This window comes from Hemitrygon akajei, chromosome 21, assembly GCF_048418815.1.
Source record: "Hemitrygon akajei chromosome 21, sHemAka1.3, whole genome shotgun sequence".
NCBI lineage: Eukaryota > Metazoa > Chordata > Chondrichthyes > Myliobatiformes > Dasyatidae > Hemitrygon > Hemitrygon akajei.
This window is the reverse complement of record NC_133144.1, coordinates 67,185,978-67,198,457: the sequence shown is the minus strand read 5'-3', so window position 1 is coordinate 67,198,457 and position 12,480 is coordinate 67,185,978. Positions and strand designations below refer to the sequence as shown.

At 42.1% G+C, this 12,480-nt stretch overlaps 1 protein-coding gene across 1 annotated transcript in view; it reads left to right on the top strand.

The window, feature by feature from the left end:
- The first annotated feature begins 1,762 nt into the window (after positions 1 to 1,762).
- Positions 1,763 to 12,480, top strand: part of LOC140714401 (transmembrane protein 273-like) — a 41,330-nt gene continuing 30,612 nt past the window's right edge. The window contains exon 1 of the mRNA XM_073025658.1: positions 1,763 to 1,866. Within this exon, the coding sequence (XP_072881759.1) occupies positions 1,806 to 1,866 (61 nt within the window). The 5' untranslated portion in view covers positions 1,763 to 1,805. The remainder of the gene's footprint in view (positions 1,867 to 12,480) is intronic.

Sequence of the window (12,480 nt, the reverse complement as noted above, 5' to 3'; positions counted from 1 at the left end):
GCAGTGTAGGGCAGTGTCCAAGCTGGAGTCAGTGCTGCCCCCCAGTGTTTACTTGACAGAAGGCAAGCCGTATTGTGTTCGACTGCAGACTTCTGCAACATTCATTGACTCAGGGTCCTGGACTATAGTTTTTGCATGACTGTATTTTACTGATATCTTTTATGTGCTTGCTATCTTATATGTGCTATTAGTGTTTAGTGCTGTGTATAACTGTTGGTACAGTGTGTTGCACCTTGGCCCCAGCGTAACACTGTCTCATTTGGCTGCATTCATGGGTATTCAGGTATGGTTAAATGACAAATGGACTTGAACTGAACTTAGTGCATAGCTTTCAGGTGGCAATGGGAGGTGTTTGCAGAGGCATGTGTGGGGCAAAGTTTGAACACAGAGTGGTGGGTGCCTGGAACACACTGCCAGGGTTGGTGGTGGTGGTGGAAGAAGATAAGATAGTGGCATTTAAGAGGTTTTTAATACAGACCCAGGGATATGCAAGAAAAGGGGGGATATGGAACAGCACATTAATTTGGCATTATATAGATGGCACAGATACTGAGGGTGTTGTGCTTGTTCCTGTGCTGTACTGTTTTATGTTCTATGATTGTGAGTTCGATGGGGGTAGAGGACCTAACAGAGAGAGAATGGTAGCGGGAGATTGGACAAAGATCTGGAGATGTATACTACCTAATGGGAACTTGCCTGAAGCAGATTGTCAGACCTGGATTCCATGGGCTCAGGTAGGTTTCATAAAAGAGATGGTTTGTAACCCTCTGCGCCTGTGAACAGAGAAGCCTCTTGGAATAGAGTAGAACTTTATTGTCACTGCTTAAGAGAGGCTATGCCAGTCCGTGCAAACCAGTTATTTACAATGCATGCAGTTTGGCTTAATTTTTTTTAAATTATCATATTGACATGCAGCAAGTGACTTTGATAATCCTTAACACTCAAAGGCCACGAGCAAGCTGAAATGTAGCATTATTCAGCTTCACAACAACCCTCGGGACTTTTCCTCAGACCAATGTTACTGTGTCTTTGGTGGAAATGAAAACGGAGCACACACTGTGTCAGATTTTAACAACCATCTTCATTTCCTTCTTGTTTCTTGCTCTGGAGAAAACAACCCAAATTTGTTCAACCTCTTCTTATTATCCAGACAACCCCCTGAGAAACCTCTTCTGAACCTTCTCCAAAACCTCCATGTCCTTCCTGTAATGGGGCAACCAGACTTGAATGGAATACCAAAGGTGCAGCGCAACGAGTTTAATAAAGCTGAAGCATCACACCCTGACTCTTGATCTCACGCTCTTTGAATTAAAGACTTACAAAGTCTCTTTGTTCTTTTATGAGCTTCCATAAAGCCAGTGTCTTTGTGTGAGTTTATGGGCTAACACCTTCTCCTCGTCACTTATGTTTAGCTTGCTGTCAGTCTGTTAGATCACGGCTCTCTGAAATAATTTCCCACCTGACTAACACTGTACCAAAGCTCCTATTGCTGGTTCAACTTACGAAACCTACTGTCTAAAGTGTACCGGTAATCTTTATGACGGGGAAACCAATTTAAACAATAGTTATGAAAAAAATAAGCAGGATTGATTTTTTAATATAGTAACACGCAGATACTATTTTCAACAGCCAAGACTTCACTTTATACTGAGGGTATTCAAATCACTTGGCTGCAAATGAAAAGGAACCACTCGATGTTTTACACCATTTACAGGATGTGGTTTGTATTTCCTTCTGAGTACTTTGTATTTTATGTATCTTACCAGTCACGGTCTGATCGTACAGGGTTTGACTGTGACGGTGCCATGGCAATGATTCTGGCTTTCAGCTGGTTTAGGATTTTACCAATTTTCATTCTCTCATTTCGTAAGTACCTAAGATATTCTTAATAAAAAATAAATGTTGTTTGCTGTTGTGGAAGGATTCTGTTCAGGTTCTTTAATGGTTGTGGTTTACCAGCTCCGTTAAGTTGTTTGAACAACAAAATATGGCCTCAAGCATCTTGTTAAAAACTTGAACTAAGACCCAAGGTGAATTGTCAAATTGTCAAATGGAGTACATAATTCTAAGGTATTGACATCTTGACTACCTACATCTGTGACCTAAGCAATTTACTTCAAGTCTGTTAACTTTTTTGCTTTCAACGGAGTAGACAAGCCCTACAAACTAATTTCCTGATCAAATGCTAACGGTGGCATGGTAGTACAGTGTCAGCAATCAGGCTTCAATTCTCACCACTGTCTGTAAGGAGTTTGTACCCTCTCCCCGTGACCATGTGGATTTCCTCCAGGAGCTCCAGTTTCCTCCCACTTTCCCAAGACATAAGGGTTAGTAGGCTAATTCGTCACAAGCATGGACTCAATGGGCTGAAATGGCCATCGTGCTATATCTCGTTCACAGTTTATCGTGCTATATCTCTAAATTAAAAATAAGTTAAATGATTTTCCATCTTCGTTCACAGGAATGTCCTTGGACAATTTCAGGTTCTTTGCTAAATGAGTGAACTGTCGCATTTCACCTCATAAAGATAAACTTCAGGCTTTTAGTGAATGATTTAGATTGGACAACAAAACGGAAGAAATTAAATATTAGCTTTATTTATCAAATGTACATTGAAACATATCGTAAAATATGTCACTTGTGTCAAATCAAATCAGCGAGGATTGTGCTGGGGAGCTCATAAGGTCGCCATACTTCCAGCAGCAACATAGCATACCCACAACTTACTAACCTAACCTTAACTGGAATGTGGGAGCAACCAGAACATCCAGAGGAAATGTAAGAATGTATAAACTCCTTACAGAGAGTGGCAGCAATTAAACTCTGAGTTTAACGCTCGTGTTGTAAAGCTACGCACTAACCACTATAATCATTTAAAAAATTATCAAAAATTATCTTTAATCAACAAGTAATGTAGCAACTTCATAAAACTCTGGCTGGGGTACATCTGGAGTGTTGTATTAAATTCTTAAGTGTAAGGGAATTGTGTTCCTCGGTTTGGATACAAGGTGTCCTTGAGTCTGGTGGTACATGCTCTCAAAGCTTCGTATCTTCCATCTGACGGAAGAGGGCAGAAGAGAAAATGATCAGAATGGAAGGATTATGTTGGCTGCTTTCCTGAGGCGGATGGTTTTGGGAGTCAGGACACTGCAAAGGACATCATAAAAATTAAAGTTTTTTTCCTTTTTCCTATGAGGTTTGTGTAAATAGCATGGGGCTTACCAGGAGCCATGGTGCCAACTGGTGGAGAGCTACAGACAGCTCTAGTGCCGTAGTCCTTTATAATCAGCTCCCGGATCGAAAGTGAGCCAACCCAGATTTTAGCAGCTTAGTCAGAGGGAACGTTTGCTGACGCAGTCAGAATCAGCTTGGATTATTTTCTTTTTGTGCAGAAGGATGAGAGTCAGCTAAGCATTGCTGGGGCTTTGCACGTACATAATGCCCTGTAACATGAGGAAGCAGATCCCAGATTGGATTTCCTACAAGTTTGCAGAGGCTTGTAATGTTACTATCATTTTGTTTGGATGGTGTTGTCTAAATTTGGCTGAGCTAAGCCAAACCTTGGAATGTTGGCAGGCGGTCTGAACTCCAGAATGCTTTGCACTTACTGGGAACTGGAAAATATCTGACAGAATCTTTCAAAAAATATAACATGTTGTCAAGGGAATATTATTATAACCTTGGAGCAATCTGCTCAAAGTGCTTTATGTAACTGCAGAAATAGTTTTTAAAGATTATAACATCAGTCCAGCACATATGTATTTACATATACATAGAGTTTTTATTCTATTTTATAGTATATTTCATGTATTGCACTGTACAGCTGCTACAAAACACCAAATTTCATGATATATGTCAATGATAATAAACCTGATTCTGACTCATGGACCCTATTCTGCAGATGAAATATCAAAGATATACCAAGGAACATTTTGTAGATACCTTGCAGGGAAACAAGATCTGCCAAGAACAATGAAGTGTACTGTTAGAAATTGGAGAAATAAAGGTGTTTTTATTGTTAAGGAGTGCTCAATATCACTGGTTGAAGCTGAATTCAAGATTTAAGTTTATTGGCCATGTGTACGTAGAACCATACAGTAAATTGTATCATTTGCATTAACAATCAACACATCCAAGGGTGTGTTGGGGACAACCTGTAAGTGCTTCTACACATTCAGACACCAAAATAGCATGCCCACAACACTCGGCAGAACAGCAGAGAACACAACTAGCAACTAAAGAACTCCGGCAAAACAAGCCCCACTCTTCCCTTAGCTCTGTGGTGCTGCCATAAAACAACAGATCTCACTTCATGTAACCAGTGATGATAAACCTGATTCTGATTCTGATGGGATTATTCTTTTATTCCTGTCTAGGGTAACGTTTGTTTCACAATGCAAATTTGCAAAGCATTAATGTCTATTTTAGACAAATGAGTCCACAGTTAAAACTGAAGAACCCATCCTACTTATAGACTACTTTGTAGCCACCATCACCTGGTCTCACCTTTAACCTGTCAGCTTGTGCTCCTTTTCCCCCTCCACCTTCTTGCTCTGGTCTCTCTGTCCTTCCTTTCCAGTTCTGATGAAGGGTTTTGACCTGAAACATCAACTGTTTATTCCCCACCATAGATGCCACCCAACTGGCTGTGTTCCTTCAGCAGTTTGTGTGTGTTGCATACATAATTCACCTTGACTTTGAGAGCAGTTTGTGTAACTAAAGACCATAAGGAGTAGAATTAGGCCATTCGGCCCATCAAGTCTGCTCCACCATTCTATCATAGCTGATTTATTAACCCCATTCTCCTGCCTTCTCCTCATAACCTTTGACACCCTACTAATCAATCAACCTCAACTTTAAATATACCCAATGACTTGGCCTCCACAGCTGTCTATGGCAATGAATTCCACAGATTCACCTCATCTCTCTTCTAAGGGGACATACTTCTATTCTGAGGCTGTGCCCTCTAGTGCTAGACTCACCCACTATAGGAAACATTCTCACCACATCCACTCTATTTAGGCCTTTCAATATTCGATACATTTCAAAAGACCTGGTTCACAAAAATGCGCTGGTTATGCATGTTGAAGTCACAAGGTAACAAGTCCTAATGATTCAGATGAGGTAAAATGCCTTTTCATCTGGCTGTGAAATTTGCATACTGCTACTTAAAGGAATTCTGTGACTAATCTACCTATGAGAAAACAGTAGCAGGACAAATCAAATCGCTTAATATATATTTCATCTATCTGTCATGACACAACGATAAAGAGTTAATTCTGGTCCATATGGTAAAGGCAGTGGTGGGGGAGGGCTTCATTGCACACATTTCTGGTCCCAAACGTAACGATTGGAGCTACATGTGGGAATGAAATTGGGCTGCACATATGTAACAGATAAATCTGGATCGACATGTCAACAGCATACATTGCTGAACACATTTTGTGTGATTAATTTGACGCTGGGATCCATGGCCTTACCAGATGTCAAATCTTCACAGGAGTCTTTTGTGCGATGTGCCGTCTTAGATGTTTTAAGTTGTAGGAACATGCCAAGTTAAACTACTGCACCCCGATGTTCACTGCTAACACAGTTCCTGCTTTTGATCAACAATACATCAACATAAAGAGTCGAGCATTCAGCCAAAGGTTCATTGGGACAGAATGTTTTCAGAATTACCTTCTTTCAGACATTACAGGCTGCCCCCAGCACATCCTAGGCTGTGGTAGTTATCAATGGAAACAACACATTTCACTCTATATTTTGATGTACAAGTGATCTGAATAAGAAACTGATTTATTTTGACTCTCAGCCCCATTCTCCCGCCTTCTCCCCGTCACCTGTGAAGTATTAACACTTGTCACAATTAGCCACGTACTTCCCTGTACTTGACTGAGAAGGGGCAGAACAGAATGCTTTGCCGTTGTGCTCAGATGGTTTAGAATTACAAAGTTCTACTGGGGAACCTTGTTCGCCTGAACGACCGGACCTCCTCTGGGTTGGAGAAAACCTCTGCCAATATTTTTATGTGTATGAATTTTACATGGATTGAAAACATCTGGCCAAAACATTTAGATCCTAGCCTCATGTTTCTGTTAAATCTTTATATTTGGATCTCCCCGATTCTGACTATAAGCAGTCCTTTTCTTACCAGATCAGGCCTGTGGGCTGCTGTTCTTGGGGAATGGTCCCACTCTCCAGTGTAACTCTCATTTCTGTTCGGTAACAGCACTTCTGGTCAATTGGTGCTTTCCTGGGCTCCTTCCTTTCTCCAAGCCAGGCTCTTTATCTTCATGTCCACTCAATTGTCAATGTGCTGTTACCTTCTTTTGCCTGTTGTTGTTGCTAATAAAATAGCTAAAGTAACTCGGCCCGCAACACAAACACCCTTATGGCTCAAGCATACCTTTCACTTTAGTTCTGCACAGGGAAAACACCATGGCCCCTGTCACCCACACTGTTCTGAAGTCTGAACAGAATTGGCTTATTAGTTACAGATGTTGACCATTTGGTAAACTGTGTATGCTTGAATTCCTCGCTTGCAAGATCAATCGCCATTCACAGTAGAGATGGGAATAGCAAATCAAAGCTTCAAGCAAACAACCAATGATACATTGGTGTCAGTAAAACAATGTCCCTTAGTTGTTGGGTGTGTTTCACATCCTTTCATTATTCCTATCTCATCTGTCTCCAGCACCCTGTATTGTGTAAAGGAACGTATGTTTTAGGAAGACTTTTCTAGAAAAGTCTCACTACAGAGGCATTACTCACCTGACTTGAGTACACACTGTCATAGTCACCACCACCTACCACGTCTGTAGTAAGCAGAGGAGTCTCCATTGGTCTCACTTCAAAGGTCCCGTTTGTCTAGAACTGTCCCCAGGCTATCCTTGTCTTTAGCCCTTGCCTTACCACAACTCCAATATCATTAAACCTGTGTTTTTGGCCATAACCAGGAAGGCTTTAATCTCCTTGTGTTTTTCAACAATGGTAAAGGTGTCAAAGGTTACGGAGAGAAGGCAGGAGAATGGGGCTGAGAAGGAAAATTAACCGGTTTCAGATTCAAGTTCATTTATTTATCACATGTATATCGGAGCATAGAGTGAAATGTGCCGTTTGCATTAACGAACTACACAGCCTAACTATGTGCTGGGGGCAGCCTGCAAGTGTTGCTACACATTCTGGTTTCAACATAGCATGCCCACAATGTTCAGCAGAACAACACAGGACAACAGCAACAAAACAAACCCCATTCCTTCCTCCCATACGCACGCGCGCGCACACACACACACACACACGCACGCACGCACGCACGCACGCACGCACGCACACACACACACATTTAACCAAAGTGCGTCCAGTGCTGAGCCAGTGATGTACAATATATTAGTTATCATCCATCTGTGGCTAATTGGGAATCCACAGGAGGCTAAGTGAATTCTCTCAGTGATCACGTGGGTTTCTTCCTGGTGATCTGGTTTCCTCCAACATTCTGAAGACGTACAGGTTAGTAGGTTAAGTGGTCACATGTGTGTAATTGGGTGAGACAGATGGCAAGGGAGCTGTGTGGCCTCGATTGCAGGAAGGACTAGACCTCAAGCCTGTTGCAGCAGCCCGGGAGAGATGCCGGAGGCACCCATGCTGGGATGGGGGCAGGACTGTCCTTTGGGTGCAGCTCTCCAGTGTTCACTTGGTGAAAGTGAGCTGGATTGTAGGCGTGCATGCATACAATCATCTGCGGAGTGCTGAGAACTGCTTATTCTTGATGCTAACATCCATGCAGCACCTATATATAGGACATGTCACTCAGGGATTTTATTTTTTATGTGTCTGTATGTTTACTTGCTATCTGTCTCCTGTACTGTGTATGACTGTAGGTACTGGGTCTTGCAACTTGGCCATGGAGGAATGCTGTTTAGTTTGGTTGCATTCATGGCTATTCATGTATGGATGAATGATAACAAATCTGAACCTGAACTTGAATTGGGTGGTGTGGGCTCATTGGGTCAGAAGGGCCTGTTAGTGTGCTGTATCTACAGACAAACAAACCACTAAACAATAAAAGTACACTTAGATAGAATGAATAGTCAGTGTCTTTTTCCCAGGATGGAAGTGGCTGATATATGGAGGCATAGTTTTAAGGAGGAAAGTATAGGGGTGATCTTCCACATGTATCCTGTCTCGACCACTCAGGAGTCTGGAAGGTGTATTGAAAGGAATAAGAAAATAGTGTTCTTTGAAAGCAGACCTTTTTCTTTGTCTATTTCCTGCCAGGGTCACAGCTGTAAGGTACAGCCTGTGACATTTCATCTGCGCACTCTGCATTCTGACTTGTTGCTGGGAGGAACTGAAAACAACTATTAACAGGCCTTGTAACACATCGGCTGTTGTTGCCTTTAAAAACAGAACCTGCTTTCTCAATCAGAAATCCTTCGAGTATTGCAGTGGTGCTTAGACAGGAATTGATATGAACTTTCAAAGATCAGTTATGTCTTTATTCAACTATCAGGATTTCCTGTTAATGTAACAGCACTAGCAAACTGGTAGTGATGAGGCCACTCAGCACATTGGAGATTGCCATTCCATCTCTGGGACTTCAGTGCCAATGAAACTTATATTGTGGACAATATTGCTCCACGATCTGCCACTGAAAGATAATGTTGCCCCATGATCTGACACTGAATGACAATATTGCCCAGAGGAGCTAGAGAACGCTTATGGTAAAAGCTATTCACCATACAGCATGGGCTCTGACTATTGAGATGCATCTTCTCATCTTCAACTACCCATTCCTCTGTACTTCTCCAGGGAACTGCCCTGACTCCTATTATGGAGACCCTGTATGGCAAATTTCCAAAGGAGACACATTTTTTGGTGCAGGGGTAGGGTTTACCCCTCACCTAACTGTGATGTTCATAACCTGCAGACTCAGACCCAGAGATGTCACTCTATGTGGGAGATCACCAGGATCTCAGCTGCAACCAGGGATCCTGGAATGGAAAGGTCTCCGTTTCCAGCACCAACTTCCACAATCTCATGTGAAAAGAAATGTGTCAGCTAAAGCTGGTATAGCAAGCATCATCACTGGAGTAGAATGTTGGACAAGTAACTACTGGAAAACAAACTTTGGCTCTACACTATAATCAAAGATGACAATGACTGTCTAAAAGAAGCCAACATTTGATAATATGTGACTTTCTTGACGTAACCTTCTAATACTCAACATGCTGGCATACTAGATGCTCCAATGGATTTTGCAAATCCATTATAATCAATTAGTATTGTATCTTTCTGACTGGAACTCAAGGAAGTTTCAACCAATTTTGATTCAAATACACAACAACATATAGATAAGATTATTCGGGATAGAACACAAATTATTGTTAAATAAAGTATTTTTGAGTTTACTACTGGTCTATTTGAACTAGGTGACAGTGGAATATTGCTGTAAGTTAAATTTTGTAATAGTTATTTTCAAAATTAAATGAAAAACTAACAGTTTGTGTGGAATTACACAGGGAAGGAAGCCCAGTTCTGTTCCTGGGAGACTACAGTTTGATTTGATTACGGCTTTTAAGTTTCAGACTAGGCTGGTCTTTGGGAGGGGACTGATTGCTTCATTTGGAAACTAAACGACTTTTGGATTTTCCTGAAGACAAGCTCCACATCTCAAAGACAGAGTAAGACTCACAATCAGATCAGATTTATTATCACTGACTTTAATTATGTGGAATTTGTTTTGTGACAGCAGAAAAACTATAAATTATTAAAATGAATAAATAATGCAAAAAGAAGGATTAACAAAGTGGTGTTCGTGGATTTTCAAACCATTCAGAAATCTTTCAGCAGTGGGGAAGAAGCTGTTTCTGAAGTATTAAGTGTGGGTCTTCAGGCTCCTGTACCAGGCCTTGGATGATAGTGACAAGGAGAGATCATGTCCGGGATGGTAAGGGTCATTAGTGATGAATGCTGTCTTCCTGAGACACTGCATTTTGAAGATGTCCTTGATGGAGGGGAAAGTTGTGGCCATGATGAAGCTGGTAGAGTCTAAGGCAAACTCTCGTGATCCTGGGAATACCAGGCTGTGAACTTCACATTGTTACTGTGGGTTACTCTACATGCGAGGGTACACTAGGAGACAGCCACTATTACAAGCCATGCAGTCAGTAATCAGCCAGTCTGTTAGAGCCAGAGAACTATAGATCGGCGAAAGTAATTCAGCCATAGAGTTATACAGCATGGAAACAGATCCTTCGACCCAACCAATCACTGCTGACCAGGATTTCCATCCATCAATCCCGTTTTCCCAAGATCGGCATGCCTTTCCTATCCATGTATCTGTCTTCATCATCATCTCTATGTGATATGTCGAATGACATGGGCAATCGTGGTCTTTGACCATTATTGTTCTTAGCAGGCTTTTCTACAGAAGTGGTTTACCATTACCCCCTTCTGGGCAGTGCCTTTACAAGATGGGTGACCCCCAGCCATTGTCAATACTCTTCAGAGGTTATCTGCCTGACATCAGTGGTCGCATAATCAGGACTTGTGATCTGCACCGGCTGCTCATACGACCATCCACCACCTGCTCCCAATGCTTTATGTGACCCTGGCTGGGAGCTAAGCAGGTTCTACACCTTTCCCACGAGTGAACTGCAGGCTAGTGGAGGGCACCTTACATCTCCTGTGGTAGAGATGTATCACCATCCCACCACTCAAGTGCCTGTCCTAGTCCCTTTTAAAAGTTGTCTGTCTCAACCACTTCCTCTGGCATCTCATTCCATTTACTGACCACTTTCTGGGTGACAACGTTGCTCCTCAGGTTCCTATGAAATCTCCCTCCACTCACCTTAAGCCTGTGCCCTCCAGTTGTAGGTTTCCCAACCCTCTGAAAAAATAACTGCTTAAATTCACATTACCAATGGCCCTCGATTCGAAGCACATGCAGTTGGTGCTGCCTCTATCAGTGGCCAATCGTAATGGCATCACCGCCCGGTTCTGACTCAGATCCCTGTCATGTTGTCTCCAAGTATTTATCTTAAAGTTCAAAGCAAATTTATTATCAAAGTACATATAGATCACCACATACAACCCTGAGATTGATTTACTTGTGGGCATTCACTGTAGAACAAAGAAACACAACAGAAGGTGGCCTCGGAAATGGGGACAGTACCTGAAGATGTGCTATGGCTGTTGGGCGGTTACGGCATCTACCAACTGAGCTTTGTTGCCTTCAGCAGCATGACTGTAGCCCCATCCCAAATTGTATTTATTTAGCTGTTTTAGAGTTGCAGCACGGTAATGAGCCCGCACAGCCCAATTACCCCCATGTGACCAATTAACCTACTAACTGGTGTAGTGGTTAGTGTAATGTTGTACAGTGCCATCAATTCCCACTGCTGTCCGTAAGCTGTTTGTACATTCTCCCTGTGTCCACGGGCATTTCCTCCAGGTGAACCGGCCTCCTCCCACATTTGCAAAGATTTACCGGTTAGATTAGTAAGTTGTGGGCTTGTTATGTTGGCAATGGAAACATGGCAATACTTGTGCACACCCTCAGCACATCCTCAGACTCTGTTGGTTGTTGATGCAAATGGCACCTTTCACCATATGTTTTCAAGTGTATTTGAGAAATAAAACTCTAATCCCTCTTAGTTAAGAAGTTCTCCCTCAGATTTCCCTTAAATATTTCACCTTTTACCCTACACCTATGACCTTTAGTTCTAGTCTTACCCAGTTTCAGGGGAAAAAGCCTGATGAAAGGTCTTAAGCCCAAAAATTGACACTTCATTTCCTTTCTAGATGCTGCCTGGCCTGCAGTGTTCATCCAGCAAATTGTGTGTTGCTGTGGAGTTAGGAGAGCTATCTTTAGAAGGTAATTCTCGACTCTACTGGACACTGCTGTGGCAGCTGACTCACTGAAACACCCAGTGTTTGTGGTCAGAAGAGAAGCAGTTGTGTTCACTGCTGAGGTCCCAGACTCTGGAGGAGCTGGCTATGGAGGGACATTCAGAAGAGCATGGAATATACACATATAGCTAAGAAAAGAGTTCAAATTCCATAAATAGATTTTGTTAGAAGAACTCAGCAGGTCAGGTGGCATCTATGAAGAGAAAGAGGAAGAAGCCAAAATAAGAAGGTGGGAGGAGTTTTCTGGCTTTCCCCCATCTCTCCAGTCCAATTGAAGGGTCTTGGCCTGAAATGTCGACTATTCATTCCTCTCCATAGATGCTGCTTGACCTCCTGAGTTCCTTCACCATATCTGCATGTTGCTCTGGATTTACAGCATCTGCAGAATTTCCTGCGTAATAGATTTTGTTGTTCTTTTATTGGCTTTAAAATCCATGCTCTTCAATACTTGCATCAGGAAACTACGATGCATATCCATGGAATTGATTTTTAGGACCACTTACTTTGCAAAAAGTAATTATTTGGTGAATTAATTAAAAATTAATTTAAATCTCAAGCAAGAACCAAGGT